The 24,674-nt window shown below is 37.0% G+C and overlaps 2 protein-coding genes across 2 annotated transcripts; both read left to right on the top strand.

Annotated features, from left to right (window-relative positions):
• The first annotated feature begins 1,686 nt into the window (after positions 1-1,686).
• Positions 1,687-4,244, top strand: LOC130412660 (interferon-induced protein 44-like). Its single transcript, XM_056737578.1, has 8 exons — positions 1,687-1,781; positions 2,230-2,298; positions 2,393-2,426; positions 2,757-2,961; positions 3,285-3,425; positions 3,526-3,697; positions 3,838-3,938; positions 4,063-4,244. The coding sequence occupies exons 2-8, from the start codon at positions 2,244-2,246 to the stop codon at positions 4,234-4,236; spliced, it is 882 nt and encodes a 293-aa protein (XP_056593556.1). The 5' UTR covers positions 1,687-1,781; positions 2,230-2,243; the 3' UTR covers positions 4,237-4,244.
• A 9,236-nt stretch (positions 4,245-13,480) lies between these two features.
• LOC130407357 (interferon-induced protein 44-like) lies at positions 13,481-15,316 on the top strand. Its single transcript, XM_056730137.1, has 6 exons — positions 13,481-13,542; positions 13,872-14,076; positions 14,395-14,535; positions 14,636-14,807; positions 14,917-15,017; positions 15,143-15,316. Exons 1-6 carry the CDS (start codon positions 13,481-13,483, stop codon positions 15,314-15,316), a joined length of 855 nt encoding a protein of 284 aa, XP_056586115.1.
• Positions 15,317-24,674: the final 9,358 nt, after the last annotated feature.

The following is a 24,674-nucleotide window of genomic DNA, read 5'->3' as shown; positions in this document are numbered from 1 at the left end:
AAAGTCAAGAGCTCAACTAAAGTGAACATTGATCACAATAATGGTGACATCAAATTAATCTTGTGTTCATTGTCAAAAAGGGGTTTTATAGATGTTTGTTATTTGATCAATAAAAGCAATTGATGTGATCTGTTGTTTCAGACCATTTTTAGGTCAATTCAAGCTTCTCTGAATAAGTCATATTTAGTGTTTAATTATTCAATATTTATCATTTATAATACATAAGTAGATGAACTGTTGTCGGTTATATAAACTAATATTATTCGAATTTTATAAGTAATTATTATTGAGAAATATAAGGTAAACTTTATCTAATTTCTTTTAGTGTGTCATGAGCCATATCTGATAAATTTAGGTACTCTTTACTTAAAAACAGACAATAAAATCCACTCAATTTAATTCTTGCCTCAATTTTACTAAGTAGATTCAGGAAGTTGGCATGTAGTTTACTTTACTATCTAGTATATGTGAGAAAACTTTTACTGATTTCCATGGGTAATATTTAATAACCCTCAAGAAAGATTTGTTTCAGTATAGGTACATTAAAACTGCACATAGATTTCCACACATCAAATTCACAGATTAAATAATTTTCAATGGTTTAATGTTGATATTTCTTGCCTGAACGAACAACACTGTGCTCTAAATGTGGACAAAAATGCGTATAGAAATATTAGTCTTAGTACTAATTACAAGGTTGAACTACAACAACAGTTTGATGTTAAAAACATACCATTAAAAGCAACTTTTGGGTCAATCCTTTTTTACTGATGCAAATGTTCTGTTTCATATGTTAAAGTACTGTGACAAAACAATGAGCAAATTTTGCTTACACACTTAGACATCCAAAATGGTAACAACCAAAAACAAAATGTATGAAAGTGAACACTGCTTCAATCCCCCATAACACAAGCAAGAAATATCTTGAGTGACATCACAAACGATGAGTCACTGATCCTGTGGTGCTGAGTGTAGTGTAAGTTAATTTTCATCCACGCTGACCGGGATGACAGACTTGACACATTATGTCATCCAGGTGGATGCTGCACACTGGTTGTGCTTGAGTAGAGACCCAATCATATGATTGTAAAATGCTTTAGGTGAACAGCAATTCACAATAAAGCGCAATATAAATGCCTCATTCATTCACATCATGGTGGGTGATGTCATTACTTCAGTAACAGAATCTGTGCACTGGTTCATTGAAACAAACCGTCTGAAAGATCTGTTTGGCAGAAAATAACCATACTTCCCATCACGAGATCCAAGTAGAGCTCCGTTTTCTTTAAAACAACAAATATATACACACCTGTTAAAATAATAATACCAAACCCTTCAAATATAGATTTGACTACACTATAACAATTTCCAAAAAAAATATGTCTTAAGAACACAAGAGTCAAGACCCCAACTAAAGCAAACATTCACAACAATAATGTTTTTTTAATGAGATTTTCTCAACATTATTTACAGATTCAATGCAATTAACATTCACAAATCAAACATTTGTAAAGTTGACTCAATTTTTTACTATCAGGGAACGGATGGTGAAGATGAAGAAGGATTTTCTGCAGTAATTAGCAGATGCACAGTTTGGTGCAGCCTACAGAAAGTGAAAGTATCAGAGGAGAGTCTGCAGTATAAAAGCCCAGCACGTCATTGTTTGCTGTCCAGTAAGACCTTCAACATCCTCAGGCTGAGATCTGCATCTCTCACACATAAGAAATCAGAAACACCAGACGCCCAAATTACATCTTGGACAATCTTGAGACTAAACCCAGGTGAGCCAAATGTATATTATACAGCGCTTCAAGTTTATTTTAAAGTAATTGGTGCAAAGTAAATACCAAATTAAATTTGGTTTGTGAAACGTTTGCAAATAAGAAATTATATTAAATTAAAAAAAAATGATGCTTTTATTAAATGTTCGCACTTGCTGAAGTGGCCAAAAAACTTGGCACCAGGCAAAATGTAATTAATATGGACAAAAAAAATCTTGTTGTTCATACTCTCTTTTGCTTCCTCCATCTTAAATCCTCCTAGTAGCATGACCTTGTGAACTAACACTACTGTTTAGCATGTTGACAAAATGTTTATATGCTCTCCTATGTAAGTCGCTTTGGATAATAGCGTCTGCTAAATGAATAAATGTAAATGTGAATTAATCAAGCAAAAATACGTTTTTAATCATATATATTCAAAAGAGATTTCTGCTGTTGTATGATTTAGAAGGAAATAAAGAAATGGGAGGATCAGGGTCAAAGCGTGAAGAACCTGCAGCACCAACATATAACCCACGTGAGAAGATCTATAAGTGACATAAAGACCATTAATCTTTCTTAAAAGCACCTAGCAGATTAAATGATGTTTGATATGATTGTTCTTCTTCTAGAATTTGATCAACCATGGAGGAACTTTAATTGGAAGTAAGTAATATACTTAAATGCTTGGGTCATTGTTGTCATGCATATAAAAATATTGGCAGATCTAATGTAATGATATTTCAAGCAAATATATTATTTATTTAAAGTGCTTTCTGTTGGAGTGTTACCTTATGATCACTATTAAATAAAAATTAGCCCTTTCCTTGCCCCCCCACCCCATACTGTATTTAATATAAAGTACTTCAGAAAAAAATAAACAAAATCTGTATTTATTTTTTCAATCTCATGTCATTCTAAACCTGCACATACATGACTCTTTATCTGTGCAACCCAAAATAAGACTCAATATTTGTGTCTCTTGTCCTGACACAGTCAGAAATCAGAACTGAAAAAGCATCTAAAAGAATTTCGTCTGTGTAATCCAGATGTGAAGCACATCAAGATTCTGGTTGCTGGACCAATAGGAGCAGGAAAGTCCAGCTTCATCAACTCTGTCAATAATGTCTTTCAAGGACGGATCACTGCTGACGCGCCAGCTAATTCATCTTCTGGCCATGGTAGAAGTTTCACTACTACAGTAGGTATTTCTCATCTAATTGTGCCATTACATATAGCCACTTTTAAAACTAAACAAATGTAATGTTACGTCTTAGTATGTTCAATCATGCATGTGAACTTTTCTAAACCACCTAGACATGAGATGCCACCTAGAACAAATTCTAAAAACATATAATACTGCTTTTCTAATTATTTTCATGTTTTTTCAATATCTGAAGTGAACTGGTAGCAATGCTAATGTTATGGATACATATACTGTATACAGTGATGATAATATGTATTGTTTGAATATTCTTCAAGTCACGTAATACTTATTTGTCTGCTTTTGTTCTTTGTTTAAAGCTTAAAGGACATCACATCAGTCGTGGAAAAATCCCGTTAGTCTTTGTTGATATAATGGGTTTAGAACCTGATACAATGGCCGGGTCACAACCAGAGGACATCATCAAGGCTGTATATGGCCATGTGAAGGACGGATATAAAGTAATTAACCAAAGGAATTAGACATCTTATCATGACCCGATTTGTATTCATACAAAACAGATGAAGTTTCACATGTTTTGTCTTTATTTTCCAAATTTAGTTTGATAAGTCGAAGCCACTTTCTCCTAAGGATCAACATTATACCAGTGACCCCAGTCTCTCTGACCAGGCTTTCTGTCTGGTTTACGTCATACCTGCTAATACAGTCGACATGACAGATGACAAACTCATTGACAAGTTGAAGATCATCCGTCACAGAATAACTGAAAAGGGTAAAACTGAACTGGCACTGGTTGTCAATATAACTGGTTCCAGCTGGGCTGAATGTCTTTGTATATTGTTTTTATTACTTAAGATTCCAAAAATGTAAATATTATATGGTGTTATAAACTGTGTCTGTTACTCATTGTAGGGATTCCTCAAGTGATTGTTATGACCAAAGTGGATGAAGCATGTCCACTGGTACACAAAGATCTAAAGAAGATGTACTACAGCAAGAAGATCAAAGAAAAGGTAAATCATGTATCTTTATTTTAAATCTATCAATCTATATTAATATCTGAGATTAACACTATTCATTATTTCTAATTATCTGTATTAATTATTTGATTTCTGGATTTGTTCTCTTTCGTTCTAGATGCAGATATGCCATGACAAACTGGGTGTGCCGATGTGCAACATCTTCCCAGTGAAGAACTATCATGAAGAGATCGACATTGATGATGATGTTGATGTTCTGATTCTGAAAGCTCTGGATCAGATCATCCGGATTGCTGATGATAGATTGTTTAATAGTAGTGATAAGCTGTAAAATTGACTCTAGAAATCATTTATATACATAAATGTACAGTATAATGCATTGTAAGTCGCTTTGGATATAAGCATCCGCAAAATGCATATTTCTTTTAACTTGTGTTAAATCTTGACTAGTGATGAACTGCTGTAACTATATTAAAATTGCTTAAACTATTTATGAGTTAAAATATGTTGCCATTTTTTGTGCTGGAGATACTGACATAAATGTCACAAAGTACATTAAAACATTATTAAAAATATAAAACATAGCAGCTGTTTATTTTACAGCTCCCTGGATAACTTGATTCTGATTGGTTACTTGCAACACTGTAAGTTCATTTATTTGAATGAATTAATTGTCGGAGCTTTTAGCCGTGATCAACCTGTGATGAAATCTCTTGGTCCTATCCTGATCCAGCTACTCTCTCTCCTCCCAGTCTCAGTCTCAGGTGATTTACACAGATGTAATCATTGTGAAACCACCTAAATAAATACTCTCAAGTTAATTTTTTTAACTGATTACATACCTTTTTTTAGGTTTCACTTACTTAAAGTCTTAAATTAACATAACTATTTTGGATTACATACATTCATTGTTATTTTTGAGATCACAGTACAAATCAATATCTAGTTCTGACTACATAAGCACTTTTATTAATTTAAGCATTTCATTTTTCAGTAATCATTTGTTCAACTAAGGTTTAGTTCTTGGCTTAGTTTTAATGTAACTAAATTATTGTTTAATTATTGCAAGAAATGTATTCACTTTAAAACACTGCAATAACATTCACATTTTGAAATAACAGATGAACCCACACAAGTTAGGATATTATTTTATTAAATAACCCAAAAAATAAACAATACAATACAACTGTTTACCAGATATGGCTTCAATGTGGCAAGGTGTTTTTAATCTTTGGCATACAGTACATTCTTGTGCAAGTGCATCATCATTTAACAGTAACACATTCAAACTATACATAAAAATACAAGTATACTTTTGTAAACATGCGTAAAGTAAAAACATGACTTATACATTACACATTCATTTATAAGACTCAACACACTTTGCCTTAACTTCTCATTCTGCATGACTTTATGGTCTTTATGGACTGTCAAATTTGTCAAACAACTCATTTGGGTAACCTATATCCAGGGCATAAATCACAGCAAAAATTATCAACCAGTCGGACAATTTCTCTTTTGGGTTTTCTCTCAAAACAAGAAACCAAATTATGAATTTTATAGACTTCAACAGTGATTTTTAGAGTGATTTTTATGTTGTACTTTTTTTACATCAATTTAAAGTAAATTTGAATTGTTGTTTGACTTCTTTTTAACATCAAGGTGCCCGCTCTTTAAAAGACCAAACAGTTTTTTTGGTGGTTGATTCCTGTCACGTAAACATGCCAATAGCTGTTGCACACAGATAAAAGACTATGTTCCTATATCCTTACTCTGTATTTTCATCTTTGATGAACCTAAAATTAAATATATATTGTATTTTGTTTTATTGTGAGTTCATGTTATGACCTGCAGGGTGCATGATTGTTCAAAACAATTAAGTAATATTTAGACCAAAGACAACCAAATCACTTTCAGTTTCTGATTTCTGTATACAGTCAGATCTTTGAAATATTGTCTTCTCTTTTTTTTATTCTACAGAGCGTTTTTTAACTAAAGTAAAAGTGTATAAATAATTAGCTTTAGGTAAATATTACATTAAAAATGCATATAGATATCAACAAATTGATTACACAGTTTAAAGTTGACAACACTGTGCTTTTAATGTAGGCACGTTTTAAAACACGTACACAATTATTAGCAGTTTCAGTAGTGCTTTGCATTAGGAAGAGATTTTAAACGAATTGCTCTGAAAAAACGAGGTTTTAATACATCTTCAAGCTGTAAAACATACCATTAAAAATAATCCAGTAAAAGCTATAGTTCTGGGTCAATCCTTTCATGACTGATGTAAATGTTCTGGTTAGTAAATGTTAAAGTACAATACAAAAGTACTACAATTACCAAATTTTGTTGACACACTTAGACATCAACAATGATAACAACCAAAAACTAAATTTAAGTTTATTCTGTTTATTCTCTTTGACAAGCATAACACTGCCAATCTCCCACAACACAAGCATGAACAATTATTTAAATAAAGTCATTAACAATGATCACATGATCTCAGTAGATCTCAATTTTCATTGACACAATAAATTAAGAGTTTGGTTCCAAAATGAGATGACCATGTCTAAAAACATTAAACTCCTGTTTTTTTATTGTGCATTTCAAATAATATCAATCAAACTGCAGTTATTTTGTTTGATTTGAGCCATAAAAAATACAGCTAAATAACACAATAAAACTCAACAAATACCTGTTAACATAATACCAAACCATTCAAATATAGATTTCACTACAATATAACAATTTCCAAAAAAAATATGACTTTAGAACACAAGACTCAAGAGCCCAACTAAAGCAAACATTCACCAAAATAATGTTTTTTTTTATTGAGATTTCAATATTTTCTCTACATTATTTACAGATTCAATGCAATTAACATTCACAAATCAACCATTTTTAAAGTTGACTCAATTAGTTTTTCACTATCAGGGAACGGATGGGGAAGATGGAGAAGGATTTTCTGCAGTAATCAGCTGATGCACAGTTTGGTGCAGCCTATAGAAAGTGAAAGTATCAGAGGAGAGTCTGCGGTATAAAAGCCCAGCACGTCATTGTTTGCTGTCCAGTAAGACCTTCAACATCCTCAGGCTGAGATCTGCATCTCTCACACATAAGAAATCAGAAACACCAGACGCTCAAATTACATCTTGGACAATCTTGAGACTAAACCCAGGTGAGCCAAATGTATATACAGCGTTTGAAGTTTATTTTAACGTACTTGGTGCAAAGTAAATACAAAATTAAATTTGGTTTGTGAAATGTTTGCAAATAAAAATTAAATGAAAGAAAATGATGCTTTTATTACATTTTCACACTTGCTGAAGTGGCAGAAAAACTTGGCACATGAAAAAATGTTATTAATATTAATAAAAAAAATCTTGTTGTTCATACTCTCCTTTGCTTCCTCCATCTTAAATCATCCTAGTAGCATGGCCTTGTGAACTAACAGTACTGTTTAGCATGTTGACAAAATGTTTATATGCTCTTCTATGTAAGTGGCTTTGGATAAAAGCGTCTGCTAAATTAATAAATGTAAATGTAAATTAATCAAGCAAAAATACGTTTTTAATAATATATATTCAAAAGATATTTCTGTTGGTGTATGATTTAGAAGGAAATAAAGAAATGGGAGGAACAGGGTCAAAGCACGTAGAACCTGCAGCACCAACATATAACCCACGTGAGAAGATCGATAAGTGAAATAATGACTGTGGCAAGGGGGCGTGGTGTAACACGGTCTGCGCGGAGAGGGCGTGTCGGGAGAATGACGGTGAGTAGGCAGATCAACGGTTTAGTGAAAACACCTTTATCTCATTCTAGTAATTGGCGAGGAGACGCATTTAAGGTGCGATGGAGGAAGCAAACGGGAGAGAGAAACCAGGCTGGGAAAACGCGTGTCGGGAGTATGGAAGTAAAATAGTGACTAATGTTTTTGAAGCAAAGAGACGTGCTGAAAAGCACTAACGGAAAAAAAATGCATTGTATTAACAGTTCTTGCGTTTTAAGGCTCTGCAATTCAATATGGTTGTACATTTAAGCTGTGAATATTACAAATTGAAAAATTTCACACTCGGTTTCACTGTCTAAAAATTAAAAAATCTAAATTCACCTTTTAAATTTCATTTAAAAAATTGAACTTGTTTTTAAATACAACCTTTAATATTCGACGGATAATTTTCAGTTCATATATCATAGTTCGATTTAAAAATTCGCTTCCACAAATTCAGCGGTTCAAATTCGGCTTGAAATTCAAAGTTTCACATCCGGGAATCCAAGGAAAATCAATAGATCGCCGATTCTACAAATGCATGATCTCTTCCTGCTGCCTGACCGCTTCACCAGCAGGTGGTGTAAGTCGGTTCTGACGTAGATCAAATCAAGAAATGCAGATACTCTTTAAATGTTTGCCACGGAGTCCACTCATCTGCTCGATTAAGTTAATTTAGTTGTTCTCATAGATAGCTTCTTAAACATCATCAACATTTTCAGTAATTCAACTGACGCTTGCACTGCCAGTAGTTTGCACAGACACACTCTAGGCCTATTATGCTCAGACTATGAATCTCCTCCTGTTCTGGCTAAAATGAATTAGGTTATGTTTTACTTCAACCCATCATGTTCACATAAATATCATGCATCATCAGCATTTACAGGACATTTATTGTGTTTAACTGTTTAAAGCGGTCAAATACTGAGATCTCAACCAGCATCTCATTGATAACTGCTCCGACTTTAACAGGTATTCAACTCTCTCAGTAGTGCTTCTGTTTATATGACATAGAAGCAATCTCTACAGACTTTCTTTGAATTTTCCTCACATGATCTTTTTTTAATTTGCGACTCTCAGAAAATGCTGGATGTTGTGGAATTGTGGAAACGTTCGTCGTTTTTATTTTGTTAATACAAAATAGAAAAAACGATCTTTTAGCCAAGCGAACTTCTTGAGCAGGCCAAATAAAATTGACCAGATACAAATAGACATCACGTTCTTTAGAGCCAGAACAGACACGAAATGTATTGTCGAAGCCAAGAAAGAGACCTCACGGCGTTATGGATCTAACAGCTGTAAGATGGTGTTCCCCAAAATGTGCGACAAACTGCTTGAGTTGCTGTCTGTTAATAAAATGCAAAAATGTCAATTGCGGTATTAATCTAATAATGTATTGGAAATTTTGGTGTAAAAAATATTTGTTGTTTCCATAACATTTAAACTGTTTCAATTTTTGTCTTTCAAGTCGATTCGGTAAAAGTAAATTCATTTTAAATTACTAGAGACGCAATGCCATATCGGACACGATCTTTGTCAACGTTTTAGACCCGAAGCCGCCGGGACCCATAAGGATCTAACAGACCTGTACACCTCATAGCAAAGTGTATAAAATGTATCTGTACAGTTCAGATAAACGATCAAGTTTACCCTCTTTAAACTTATGATGACTGAATGAGATGCGTAGGTAGCTGTCTTTATTATTGCAGTATTTCAGTTTGTTTTTATTCATTCGTTCATTTAGCCTAATAGACTATACTTGGCTATATTTTTCGTTCTGACCTCAGAGATTTCAGATGAAAAACAGGCATAATTATTTCCATTGATATGTCTCTTCTAAGTGGTTATTAGTTTGTTTAAGTTTAAGCATTTATATCCTATATTTAAAAATATTTTACAATTGCGTTTTGAAGAAAATACTTTACTTTTAATTGGTTATTTATATTGTAGATTATTTTACGTTGTGATAAAGTAGTTCATGGCTTGTTCTTATATCTGTTTGCACTACTTTTTCATTTCCAACTGTAGTCAGTTTTAAATGGATATTTATTGTTATTTTTCCTATTTAGTTTTATAACAAAATAAACTGTTTCATTTGAATCATTAAGTTTATTGTGATCGTGTTATGAACCGTGTTATGAACCAAATCTTATTGTATTTTTTTCTGGCACATTTAATCATATACCATCGCATGTGTCATTCAAATAGCTTCATGAAATTAACTTATTTTATTTTAAAAACTCAATACACAGTATGGCTTAGTAAAGCACTGTTATATATCCATTTTTTCTAATCCCCGAAACTCAAACCATTATTTGATGACTTAAGATGGTGCTTATCAATAGCACGATTTTATGTTTGCATGTGGCAAGCTACAGAGATTTGCGTGCATTTGATACGCAGGTGTAATTTACCCATACCATCTTAACCAATATTGTTTTGCTTCTGTATGACATATCGCTTTATTGCTCCCTGACCTCTTTTGAAGTTAATTTGGATAAAAATGCTAAATGCTGCTAAATTACTTAATGTTAATATATCATATGCACGTAAAAAGTAATGAATGGGTATAAATAGCAAGCCAAATACAAACGTAAACTCATACTCTAGATAGACAGTACAAGGAGATCGGGTAGAATATTAAATAATTAAATTAAAATGTTTGACTAGTCCAATGATTCCAGGCCACCTAGAATTGTCCCCGTGCTCCATGTCCTTTCTAGGGCTAATAGTGGTGAGCTAAGCTGCCAGTACAAACGTCAATATTTTTTTTTTGATGAAGCATAAGAAGCCATCTATGAGAACAACTAAATTAACTTAATCGAGCAGATGAGTGGACTCCGTGGCAAACATTTAAAGAGTATCTGCATTTCTTGATTTGATCTACGTCAGAACCGACTTACACCACCTGCTGGTGAAGCGGTCAGGCAGCAGGAAGAGATCATGCATTTGTAGAATCGGCGCTCTATTGCTTTTCCTGGGATTCCCGGATGTGAAACTTTGAATTTCAAGCCGAATTTGAACCGCTGAATTTGTGGAAGCCAATTTTTAAATCGAACTATGATATATGAACTGAAAATTATCCGTCGAATATTAAAGGTTGTATTTAAAAACAAGTTCAATTTTTTAAATGAAATTTAAAAGATGAATTTAGATTTTTTTATTTTTAGACAGTGAAACCGAGTGTGAAATGTTTCAATTTGTAATATTCACAGCTTAAATGTACAACCATATTGAATTGCAGAACCTTAAAATGCAAGAACTGTTAATACAATTTTTTCAGTTAGTGCTTTTCAGCACGTCTCTTTGCTTCAAAAACATTAGTCACTATTTTACTTCCATACGGGAGCCAGATAGAGACGGAGCGTCCTGGAATACCCACCCAGACAAAAGAGGGAATCGTCACCACAGAGAATTGTGTGTAAATGAATTAATGAGCGGGCGTGGAACCCGGAAGTATTGCAATAATAAAGAATCTACGTTTTCCCAGCCACGCCGACCCCGCCTCCTTTCTTCCCGGGTTTCGGCACCAGTGAAGTAAAGTTCAAGCTGATTGTGGTGAAGTGCCCCTTTAAGCTTGTCCCCGCCCCATGATTATTTTGCGGGCCTTATTAGATTAGATTAGATTCAACTTTATTGTCATTACACATATACAAGTACAGTGTAACGAAATGTAGTTTAGGTCTAACCAGAAGTGCAATTAGCAAGTGCAGGATATACAGTGTGAATAAATACAGAATACAATATTAATGAAATACTATACAAATGTTCTATGACAAAATGACAGTCGGTATGTACTATGGACAATATACACAGAAGGATATATACTGTGAACATTAATGTACAGGTGGATATGAACAGATAACAATTTAGACTATACAATAGTGCAAGTGAGCATTAATAGTGCTTAAGTGTGCATTAATTACAGACATTAGCTATTAAAGTTACAGTGCAGAAGATGAGTTAATGAAGTTATTAAGGTTACAGTGCAGTAGATGAGTTAATGAAGTTATTAGGGTTACAGTGCAGTAGATGAGTTAATGCAGTTATTAAGGTTACAGTGCAGTAGATGAGTTAATGCAGTTATTGAAGTTATAGTGCAGTAGATGAGTTAATGCAGTTATTAAGGTTACAGTGCAGTAGATGAGTTAATGCAGTTATTAAGGTTACAGTGCAGTAGATGAGTTAATGCAGTTATTGAAGTTATGGTGCAATAGATGAGTACATGCCGTTAATAGAGTTACAGTGCAGTAGATGAGTTAATGCAGTTATTAGGGTTACAGTGCAGTAGATGAGTTAATGCAGTTATTGAAGTTATGGTGCAATAGATGAGTACATGCCGTTAATAGAGTTACAGTGCAGTAGATGAGTTAGTGCAGTTATTTAAGTTACAGTGCAGTAGATGAGTAGATGCAGTTAATAGAGTTACTGAGTTACTAATACAGTAATTGAAGTTATGGTGCAATAGATGAGTAGATGCCGTTAGTAGAGTTACAGTGCAGTAGATGAGTTTGTGCAGTTATTGAAGTTACAGTGCAGTAGATGAGGTAATGCAGTTCTGAAAGTTACAGTGCAGTAGATGATTTAGTGCAGTTATTGAAGTTACAGTGCAGTAGATGAGGTAATGCAGTTATGAGAGTAGTCCATTAGTGCAAATGAGCATTCAGTAATATTCCTGGTGTGCAAGTGAGCAGTATAGAGTGCAAATGATGCTGTGGTGTGTAAACAGTCCGGTAGAGCAGATACATGAAGTACTGGTGTGTACAGTTCATTCATGCATGGCAGCCCTGTAGTGCAATGTTAACAATGTAATAGCAGCATTAAAGTTAAAGTTATGAGGGTAGTGGAATCAGTGGGGGACAGAGTTCAATAATGAAACAGCTCTGCTGTTTATTGTTTCTAGCTATAGCAATTAAGGCGGATTTCTGAGAGGCTGCAGTTATATACCGGGTTAATTGTTGTTTTCTTTTGCAGGAGTGGGGTGACCCAAAAGTGGGCAGGCTAGCCATCTTATGCCAGGTAATGGAAATTCTCCTTTTTAAGTGTGCGGTAGAGGTTTTCTTGCAGTGTATTTCACTAGTGTGTGTGTGTGTGCTTGCGAAGTTGGGGGCACGGTGTCCTCTTTGCGGGCTAATTTGAGGCCCACCGCTTAGCCTGCCCAGCTAATGGTGAACCCCAGCTCCGCCCCGAGAGTCTGCATGTCTGTGTATTGATTGAGCTTCGTTGCTCATCTACCACCAGTGGCCTGGCCCGCTAGCACCATTGTTTTACTGACTCCAGTAGCCTTTTAGAGTATTTATGTCAAATAAAGAAATATATTTTTCTGTACTTATTCTCGTCTCAGTGTCTTGTGATCGTGCGAGAGAGAGAAATGAACTTGTGTACCCTTGTAGGGGTATTTCCCCAGCTGGTTCAATGCTGGGGTGGCGTAGTCGTGACATATTATAGTTTTCTATATGAGAGCGTGCTCTCAATTACCCGTATCGCCACATAAGGAAGAATTCTCTGTGGTGACGATTCCCTTTTTTGTCTGGGTATTCCAGGACGCTCCGTCTCTGTCTAGCTCCAGACAAGCGTTTTCCCAACCTGGTTTCTCTCTTCCATTTGCTTCCTCCGTCGCGCCTTAAATGCGTCTCCTCGCCAATTACTAGAATGAGAAGCAGGTGTTTCCACTAAACCGTTGATCTGCTTACTCGCCGTCATTCTCCCGACACGCCCTCTCCGCGCAGACCATGTTACACCACGCCCCCTTCCCACAATGACCATTAATCTTTCTTAATAGCACCTAGCAGATTAAATGATGTTTGATATGATTGTCCTTCTTCTAGAATGTGATAAACCATGGAGGAACATTAATTGGAAGTAAGTAATATACTTAAATGCTTGGGTCATTGTTGCCATGCATACAAAAATATTGGTAGATTTAAAGGACTAATGTAATGATATTTCAAGCAAATATATTATTTATTTAAAGTGCTTTCTGTTGGAGTGTTACCTTATGATCACTATTAAATAAACATTGCCTTTTTCCTGCCCCCCCACCCCATACTGTATTTAATATACAGTACTTCAGAAAAAAAATCTGTATTTATTTTTTCAATCTCATGCCTTTCAAAACCTGCACATACATGACTCTTTATCTGTGCAACCCAAAAGAAGACTCAATATTTGTGTCTCTTGTCCTGACACAGTCAGAAATCAGAACTGAAAATGCATCTAGAAGAATTCAGTCCGAGTAATCCAGATGTGAAGCACATCAAGATTCTGGTTGCTGGACCAATAGGAGAAGGAAAGTCCAGCTTCATCAACTCTGTCAATAATGTCTTTCAAGGACGGATCACCTGTGACGCGCCAGTTAATTCATCTTCCGGCCATGGTAGAAGTTTCACTACTGCAGTAGGTATTTCTCATCTAATTGTGTTATTACATATAGACACTTTTAAAACTAAACAAATGTAATGTTAAATCTTAGTATGTTCAATCATGGATGTGAACTTTTGTGAACCACCTAGACATGTCCTAGAAACCACCTAGAAAATATTCTTAAAACGTATAATACTGCTTTCCTAATTACTTTAATGTATTTGTTCTATATCTGAACTGAATGTTATGTTATGGATACATATACTGTATACAGTGATGATAATATGTATTGTTTGAATATTCTATAAGTCACGTAATACTTATTCATCTGCTTTTGTTCTTGGTTTAAAGCTTAAAGGATATTTCATCAGTCATGGACAAATCCCGTTAGTCTTTGTTGATATAATGGGTTTAGAACCTGATACAATGGCCGGGTCACAACCAGAGGACATCATCAAGGCTGTATATGGCCATGTGAAGGACGGATATAAAGTAATTAACCAAAGGAATTAGACATTTTATCATGACCCAATTTGTATTCATACAACACAGATGAAGTTTTACACGTTTTGTTTTTATTTTCCAAATGTAGTTTGATGAGTCAAAGCCACTCTCTCCTAAGGATCAACATTATACCAGTGACCCCAGTCTCTCTGACCAGGCTTTCTGTCTGGTTTACGTCATACCTGCTAATACAGTCGACATGACAGATGACAAACTCATTGACAAGTTGAAGATCATCCGTCACAGAATCAGTGAAAAGGGTAAAACTGAACTGGCACTGGTTGTCAATTTAACTGGTTCTGGGCTGAATGTATTTGTTTATTATACATATTGTATGGTGATATAAACTGTCTCTGTGACTCATTGTAGGGATTCCTCAAGTGATTGTTATGACCAAAGTGGATGAGGCATGTCCACTGGTGAACAAAGATCTGCGGAAGATCTACTACAGCAAGAAAATCAAACAAAAGGTAAATCATCAATCTACATTTAAAAATCTATTAATCAATATTAATTTCTGAGATTAGGACTATTCATTATTTCTAATTATCTGTATTAATTATTTGATTTCTCAATTTGTTCTCTTTCGTTCTAGATGCAGATATGCCATGACAAACTGGGTGTGCCGATGTGCAACATCTTCCCAGTGAAGAACTATTGTGAAGAGATCGACACTGATGATGATGTTGATGTTCTGATTCTGAAAGCTCTGGATCAGATCGTTCAGCTTGCTGATGACAGATTGTTTAATAGCAGTGATACGCTGTAAAACTGACTCTACAAGTCATTTCTATAAACAAATGTAGAGTATAATGCACTGAAAAAAAATATTCTTGAGGATTAGTAAATATTACCCATGCAAATCAGTTAAATTTTACTTATACTATAAAGTAAACTACGTGTAAACTTCCTGAATCTACTCAATATAATTGAGGCAAAGATTTCCACTCAATTAGATTGAGTAGATTTTATTCTATGTTTCTAAGTAAAGAGGATCTAAATTTATTAGATATGAGTGCATGACACAGTAAAACAAATTAGTCTAAACACGCGAATTTCTACATGGCACAAGTCGTGGTATCTTTTCTTTTGTCATTTCATTTTAGATTTTTTCTCAAACCCATAAACTCTTTAAATATCACTTTGTAGTAGAGTAGGCGGGGCGAGACCGTGGTTCGAGTCCGGTGAGTAATTGTGAATTAGCGCCAGCTGTGCGCACACCGGGCTCGAATCACGTAGGAGATGGGAGCATAAAAGGAACGAGCGACCGGACCGTCGAAGAGAGAGGACCGGGCCCGAACTTATGTTTGTATTTATATTATGTTTTGTTCGCCGGCGGTCGTCCGTGAGGGGCCGCCGGCTGTTATATTACTTTATTAAATGTTTAAATGTTTGCCGGTTCCCGCCTCCTTCCTTCCATTTTAATAGAGATTTGCTACACACTTAAATATAAAAGATGCATTCTTATATTATGTATCGTATTATACTACTGCAACAAACGATTTTATTAATAACAGAAGTGTGACTCGTGAAACACAGCTGTGATTGATGAAAGAGAAGTTAGCTAGTTGCAATAGTCAAGAGCTCAACTAAAGTGAACTCTGATCACAATAATGGTGACATCAAATGAATCTTGTGTTCATTTTCAAAAAGGGGTTTTGTAGACGTTTGTTATTTAATCAATAAAAGCTATTTATGTGATCTGTTTCTGACCATTTTTAGATCAATTCAAGCTTCTCTGAATAAGTCATATTTAGTGTTTAATTATTCAATATTTATCATTTATAATAAGTAGATTTTTGTTTGGTTGACTGTTGTTGGTTATATAAAATAATATTACTACATTTTTATAATTAATGTTGAGAAATATTAGGTAGACTTTATCTATTTTTTTAGTGTGTCATGACTCATATCTGATAAATTTAGATCCTCTTTACTTAAAAACATAGAAGAAAATCAACTAAATCTAATTGAGTGGAAATCCTTACCGCAATTTTATTAAGTAGATTCAGTAAGTTTGCATGTAGTTTTCTTTACTACCTAGTATATTTGAGTAAAATGTAACTAATTTGCATGGGTAATATTTACTAACCCTCCACAATATTTTTTTTCAGTCTGCAATGTAAGTTGCTTTGGATAAAAGTCTCTCAAATGCAGGTGCTGGAGATATAAATTTCACAAAGTACAGTAAAAAAATAAAAAATCTAAAACATAGCATCTGTTTATATTACTGCTCCCTGGAAACCTCTGATTCTGATAGGTTACTTGCAACACTATCATTTACAAGTTAATTTATTTGAACGAATAAATTGTCAGAGCTTGTAGCCGTATAGACGTCCATCCATCCATCCATCTTTTTCTGCTTCATCCTGGGCCGGGTCGCGGGCGCAGCAGTCCAAGCAGGGACGCCCAGACTTCCCTCTCCCTAGACACTTCCTCCAGCTCAGAACCATGGCCTCGGATTTGGAGGTGCTGATTCTCATCCCAGCCGCTTCACACTCGGCTGTGAACTGTCCCAGTGCATGCTGAAGGTCCTGGTCTGATGGGGCCAGCACGACAACATCATCCGCAAAGAGCAGAGATGATATCGTGTGGTCCCCAAACCCAACGCCTTCCGGCCCTGGCTGCGCCTAGAAACTCGGTCTATAAAAGTCATGATCAGGCAACAAAGGGCAGCCCTGCCGGAGTCCAACATGCACCGGGAACAAGTCTCACGGATCACGTGGCAAGAGAGAAAACCCAATTACAAGGCAGACAGGAGGTGAAGGGGTTAACAAGGATTTATTTATACAGAACAAAGAACACTATAAAATGACAAAACAAAAACCCACGAAGGGGAAAACAGGACAGGATAATATATAAACTTTAACAAGGACTAGGACACTGACTTACATCTAAACTAAGAAAACAAACACTTGAGACAAACACTAAACTGACACTTACTATACACAAGGAAACAGGGACAGGAACAGGGACAGGAACAGGAACAGGAACAGGGACAGGGACAGGGACAGGGACAGGAACAGGAACAGGGACAGGAACAGGGACAGGGACAGGGACAGGGTAACATGACATACAATGCAGGAGCACAGGACAATGATACATGAGGACTCTATATAGGCAACAAACACAGGATAATTAACTAGAAACAGGTGCTGGGGACTAAGCACTCAGGGAAAGCTGACGAGGAGTGAGAGGGGCGGGGCCAAAGACAAGACACGAGAAATAACTATTTCTTTCCCACATAAAACCATCAGGCAATGCCATGGCTCCACTCGAGACAGGAATAAAAGATGACATGATAGTGGAACCATGACAACAAGTCTGACTTACTGCCGGCAATGCGAACCAAGCTCCTGCTTCGGTCGTAGAGGGACCGAATAGCCATTAGCAAAGGGTCCCGAATCCCATACTCCCAGTGCACCCTTTCACAAGATGCCGTGAGGGACACAGTCGAATGCCTTCACCAAATCCACAAAACACATGTGGATTGGTTGGGCAAACTCCCATGAACCCTCCAGCACCCTGGAGAGGGTATAGAGCTGGTCCAGTGTTCCACTACCGGGACGAAAACCACACCGTTCCTCCTGAATCCGAGGTTCTACAATCGGCCGGATTCTCCTCTCCAGTACCCAAGCATAGTCGTATAGACTGTGCTCTTGAATGCACTTCGGGCAACCAGTGATGAAATCCTTCTCTTGGTCCTATCCTGATCCAGCTACCCTCTCTCCTCCCCATTGAAGTCTCATGTGACTTATATGTGATTTAATCATTGTGAAACTACCTATATAAATACTCTTGACTGTGCTATGCCTCACTGTAAAACCCGACAAGTTAACTTAACTCATTTTTTTTAACTGATTACATAATTTTTTTTTAGGTTTCACTTACTCAAAATCTTAAATTAACATTACTATTTTGGATTAAATACATTCATTGTTATTTTGGAGTTCACAGTACAAATCAATATCAAGTACTGACTGCAACTTCTATTACTTTACACTTTAAGCATTTCAGTTTTCAGTAATCATTTGATCAATTAAGGTTTAGTTTATTGCTTTAGTTTTAATGTAACTAAATTATTTATTTATTATTGCAAGAAATGTATTCACTTTAAAACTATGCAATAACATTCACATTTTAGTAACAGATGAATCCACACAAGTTAATATATTATTTTATTAAATAACCCAAAACATAAACAATACAATACAACTGATTTCCAGATATGGCTTCAATGTTCATATGGCTTCCATACAGTACATTCTTGTGCAAGTGCATCATCATTTAACAGTAACACATTCAAACTGTACATAAAAAGACAAGTATACTTTTGTAAGCATGTGTAAAATATTTTCAAACAAGTAAAAACTTGACTTATACATTACACATTCATTTATAATGGGAATAACGGCATTATAGATACACAACGCTGTTTCCGATACTGGCAAGGAAATGCAGCGTCACTATAATTGAGCCCACTGGAGCAGTTTTCATCTGAGTAGGCTGTCTCTCATCCAAGGACATGCAATGATTTTTCTCTGCTGTGTGTGTTGGGGGGGATGGGATATAACCGCACAACTGATGATGATTGGCTGATGATCAGCGTTTGCCAACCAGAGACAGAGGAGGGTGGGTTTTCTCACACAAACTCACTAAACCCACTAATGCAAGGGTCGGTCTCTCACTAAAGGCTTGTTCGACTTGATGTGGTGGCACAAGATCCGACAGGCAGATGACATCATGGTAAAATGACATCATTTTTACTGAGAAAACATCATCCATCAGCAAACAATTTTCTGCACCTCAGACCTCGGTACACACCACCCTCACTTCAAACATTGAACTCTCCTCTTTCACCCCACTGAGTTCAGACTTCTCTCCAGCCACCCCCCCCCCCCCCCGCTGTCCCCTTGACCCAATCCACTCCCATCTCCTTCAGGCCATATCCAGCACATTAACACCTGCACTCACACACATCATCAACACCTCCCTGCTCAAAGGCACTTTTCCATCCACATTCAAACAGGCCAAAGTCACGCCCCTACTAAAGAAACCCGCATTGGACCCCTCTACTCCCGACAGTTACAGACCTGTCTCTCTCCTCCCATTTATTGCAAAAAAAAACACTGGAAAGGGCATCTTTCATCCAGGTGTCTTCCTACTGTTTGATTTCTCGATTTGTTCTCTTTCGTTCTAGATGCAGATATGCCATGAAAAACTGGATGTGCAGATGTGCAACATCTTCCCAGTGAAGAACTACCATGAAGAGATCGACATTAATGATGATGTTGATGTTCTGATTCTGAAAGCTCTGGATCAGATCGTCCGGCTTGCTGATGATAGATTGTTTAATAGCAGTGATACGGTGTAAAACTGACTCTACAAGTCATTTCTATCGACAAATGTATAGTGTTTTGAATTGTAAGTCGCTTTGGATAAAAGCTTCTGCCAAATGCATAAACACTTGTGTTAAATCTTGACTAGTGATGAACTGCTGTAACCATTCCATTCCATTTTCTACCGCTTATCCAAACTACCTCGGGTCACGGGGAGCCTGTGCCTATCTAAGGAGTCACCGGGCATCAAGGCAGGATACACCCTGGATGGAGTGCCAACCCATCGCAGGGCACACACACTCACTCATTCACTCATTCACTCATTCACTCATTCACTCACTCACAACCTACGGAGAATTTTTCCAGAGATGCCAATCAACCTACCATGCATGTCTTTGGACCAGGGCAGGAAACCAGAGTACCCGGAGGAAACCCCCAAGGCACGGGGAGAACATGCAAACTCCACACACACAAGTCGGAAGCGGGAATCGAACCCCCAACCCTGGAGGTGTGAGGCGAACGTGCTAACCACTAAGCCACTGTGCCCCCCTACCACGGCCGTAGCCAGCAATGAGGTCACCGAGGTCCGGACCTCGGTCATTTTTTTATATTCAAAAATAAAATGTCAAGCTCTCTGAATGATTATTTTGCCATTTAAACCACCCCATATCATATGAGTGTTTGCAATTCATCATGTTGCTGCGAGAAGCTAGCGCAGTGAACGGGGCTTGAGAGCACGTTGAGTGAGAGCGCGGGTATGCCTCCATTTGTTGCCAGATGCACCTATTATACGTGTTTTTTTACTCGTTTTTCCAATTTATTGTGACACTTTGGGAGTCTTGGGACGTTTATAAAGTGTAAAGTTGAACGTTAGTGTTAGTGATATATTAATCTTATTCACAAAACACAAGCTTTGAACTTATTACGGATATCTTTTTCTTTCTTTTTGAAATTGCTTGTTTTTCATAGCAATATCTGGCAACATTGTACATTAATAAAAAAAAAGCTTACAGACAAACTGTAACTTAATTGCTGACAGGAAGATACCACCATTGGTAAGACAAACGCAGTGATCATCGTTAATATCTGAAAGAAATGATTAACACCAACAAAAACAATAGCATAATACAAATATGTTTGTTACAGAATGAAATAGGCTATGCCATTGCCAAATAACGTTACTGACCAGCAGGATGACGTCTCATGCTCTTTAGTTAACCTTAAATCATCAAAAAACATAAATTAAAGCAGTGTTTTCAACTGGTGGGTCGCAAAAACGTTTTGAGTGGGTTGCGGAGTGTGTATTCAAAGAAACAACAAACGTAATTCTGTTTTTTTCTGACGCTAGACTTTTATTTTGACAGACGTGCGTGAAAGCGGTTGACTATCAAAAACGCTTTTTCCTCATTCAGTATTTACGGTCAAATGAGATGTTGTCAAGTTTTATATCGGTGTCATTATTCTAACGTTTTTATAACTTGTTATAAAATAAAAATTCCCTCACCTAAAAAAAAACGAACTTTCCAGTCCTGTCAGTCATAGGCTACTGTGCTCGTTGCGCGCAAATTTACCATGGTAACAGACCTTAACCCTCAAAATGCTACTTTATTTTCACTGTGTTTTTGTAATGTATTTCTAAATGACTGTGGTCTCGTCACACATACCAACTATTAACAAAAACTATTTTGGAACTGCTACCTTACCTAAGGTTACTTATACGGTACCTCATATTCATACAGTGTATCTATCTATCTATCTACTTATATATATATATATATATAAATGACTGAACTTAAATATACGAGCTTGATAAAAATGACCACTCTAGAAGAAATTTTCAGATGGCACACATATATATATATATATATATATATATATTAGTCAATTTCCACAAAAAAAGGGTCGCAGCTTAATGTCCATGGTAAAATGTGGGTTCAATGGCCTAACCAGTTGACAATCACTGCATTAGAGCACAGACAAAGTTATTATTACTTATCCATATAGCAATGTTTATTATGGAAATCTATTACAGTAATCAGTATTGTTACATAAACCATTGTGATGCAATAAAGAAGGTCTAATTTAACAATGTTTATCCTCCAAAACAGACAGAACAGAGAGAGTGTATAATGGCAAAAAGGTTCCGGCAAAATACGTTAGATGTATTTCTTAAAAAAAGCCTAAATTGAAAGATCAGGAAGATGGATATGAGAACAAAGAGGAGAGCAACAGAGAGGAGGATAGAGATCAGGAGACAGAGGAGAGCAACAGAGAGGAGGATAGAGATCAAAACAAGATGGAGGAGAGCAACAGTGAGAAGGATAGAGATCAGGAGACAGAGGAGAGCAACAGAGAGGATGATAGAGATCAGGAGACAGAGGAGAGCAACAGAGAGGATGATAGAGATCAGGAGACAGAGGAGAGCAACAGAGAGGAGGATAGAGATCAAAACAAGATGGAGGAGAGCATCAGTGAGAAGGATAGAGATCAGGAGACAGAGGAGAGCAACAGAGAGGATGATAGAGATCAGGAGACAGAGGAGAGCAACAGAGAGGAGGATAGAGATCAAAACAAGATGGAGGAGAGCAACAGTGAGAAGGATAGAGATCAGGAGACAGAGGAGAGCAACAGAGAGGATGATAGAGATCAAAACAAGATGGAGGAGAGCAACAGAGAGGAGGATAGAGATCAAAACAAGATGGAGGAGAGCAACAGTGAGAAGGATAGAGATCAGGAGACAGAGGAGAGCAACAGAGAGGATGATAGAGATCAGGAGACAGAGGAGAGCAACAGAGAGGATGATAGAGATCAGGAGACAGAGGAGAGCAACAGAGAGGAGGATAGAGATCAAAACAAGATGGAGGAGAGCATCAGTGAGAAGGATAGAGATCAGGAGACAGAGGAGAGCAACAGAGAGGATGATAGAGATCAGGAGACAGAGGAGAGCAACAGAGAGGAGGATAGAGATCAAAACAAGATGGAGGAGAGCAACAGTGAGAAGGATAGAGATCAGGAGACAGAGGAGAGCAACAGAGAGGATGATAGAGATCAAAACAAGATGGAGGAGAGCAACAGAGAGGAGGATAGAGATCAAAACAAGATGGAGGAGAGCAACAGTGAGAAGGATAGAGATCAGGAGACAGAGGAGAGCAACAGAGAGGATGATAGAGATCAGGAGACAGAGGAGAGCAACAGAGAGGAGGATAGAGATCAAAACAAGATGGAGGAGAGCAACAGTGAGAAGGATAGAGATCAGGAGACAGAGGAGAGCAACAGAGAGGATGATAGAGATCAAAACAAGATGGAGGAGAGCAACAGAGAGGAGGATAGAGATCAAAACAAGATGGAGGAGAGCAACAGTGAGAATGATAGAGATCAGGAGACAGAGGAGAGCAACAGAGAGGAAGATAGAGATCAGGAGACAGAGGAGGAGGACAGAGAGCAGAGGAACTTAGATGAGGATGACATCAGTGATGAGCAGGGCAGCGAGAACACTGATGAAGGGACTCTTCATCCCTTTGACCCTGTGAGAATGAAGAAAAAAATAAATAAGGGCGAGAGCCTCTCAGATGGAGATGAGCAGCATAGCTATCCCTATCGGAAATTTGGCGCAAAACAACTAAAATACAATGTCCAGTGGGAGAAAAAATATGAATGGCTTTGTTACTCACCATTTGAGGATTCAGCATATTGTGCTCATTGCCTCAGCTTTAATAAGTTAAAGGGCTCAAACTTTAGTTTTCTTACAAAGGGCTTCACTGACTGGAAGAATGTTGTGGGTGAAAAGAGAGGTATCATCCCAAGACACAGTTTAACAGAAGGACACCAAAAATCCACAGAAAAGGCAGAAAACTTCCTTTCTGTTGTCCAAAAAAAAAGAAAGGACATTAGTTCAATAATCAGCCAGAAATATGAGGAAAAAGTCATTGCGAATCGTAACAGTCTTCTATCTATTATTGACATAATTGTGTGTCTTGGCCAGCGAAATGTAGCATTCCGAGGGAGCTGGGAGGGGGACAGTGAGAATGGAAACTTTAACCACTTCGTTAACTGGAAAGCACAATTTGATGTGTGCTTAAAGCAACACATGCAGACTGCACCCAAAAATGCAATATACCTTTCACCCGCAATTCAGAATGAGCTTATTGAATGTTGTGCAGAGGAAATCAGAGGGACCCTAATCAATAGAATACAGGCAGCCCAGTACTTCACTGTATTAGCTGATGAGTCCATGGATATAAGTGGGACTGAACAGATGTCCTTATGTGTCCGTTACGTCAATGAGGAGGAAGAAAACCTAGAGATAAAGGAGGATTTTCTCGGGTTCTGTCCCTTGCCCAAACAAGATGCGGCAACAATAACCTCAGCCATTCTTAATCAGCTGACAAAGTGGGGTCTTCAAACAACTTTCCTAAGGGGTCAGGGTTATGATGGGGCCTCTACAATGAGTGGCAAAGTGAGTGGGGTACAAAAGAGAGTCAAGGAACTGTACCCCAGGGCAATGTACACCCATTGTAGGAGCCATGCACTTAATTTGGTTGTGGTGCATGGTTGTTCTGATCTTCCTTTGGTGAGGAACACAATGTCCATCGTAGAAAAGATTGCAGTGTTCTTCTCAGCCACAGGGGCCAGAAAAGATGCCCTGCGGGCAGAGAGTAGAAGAGAAGGGCAACCAAAAACAGCAGGGATCCCACTGATGTCAGACACTAGATGGGGTAGCAGAGCAAACACACTGAGTGCTTTTGTGGAGCAGTTCACTGCTATACATTCTGTTTTGGAGACCATGGA

The sequence above is a fragment of the Triplophysa dalaica genome, chromosome 2 (genome assembly GCF_015846415.1).
Source record: "Triplophysa dalaica isolate WHDGS20190420 chromosome 2, ASM1584641v1, whole genome shotgun sequence".
Taxonomy (NCBI): Eukaryota; Metazoa; Chordata; class Actinopteri; order Cypriniformes; family Nemacheilidae; genus Triplophysa; species Triplophysa dalaica.
The sequence above is the reverse complement of the archived record's forward strand: the minus strand, read 5'-3'. Positions and strand labels throughout refer to the sequence as shown.

Bases quoted from the DNA above. Each gene is read 5' to 3' on its own strand.
- LOC130412660 (XM_056737578.1), top strand. From the start codon at position 2,244: ATGGGAGGATCAGGGTCAAAGCGTGAAGAACCTGCAGCACCAACATAT. The intron at 2,427-2,756 runs GTAAGTAATATA...GTCCTGACACAG, and splicing joins TGGAGGAACTTTAATTGGAA to TCAGAAATCAGAACTGAAAA. The intron at 3,426-3,525 runs GTAATTAACCAA...TTCCAAATTTAG, and splicing joins ATGTGAAGGACGGATATAAA to TTTGATAAGTCGAAGCCACT.
- LOC130407357 (XM_056730137.1), top strand. From the start codon at position 13,481: ATGTTTGATATGATTGTCCTTCTTCTAGAATGTGATAAACCATGGAGG. The intron at 13,543-13,871 runs GTAAGTAATATA...GTCCTGACACAG, and splicing joins TGGAGGAACATTAATTGGAA to TCAGAAATCAGAACTGAAAA. The intron at 14,077-14,394 runs GTAGGTATTTCT...CTTGGTTTAAAG, and splicing joins GTAGAAGTTTCACTACTGCA to CTTAAAGGATATTTCATCAG.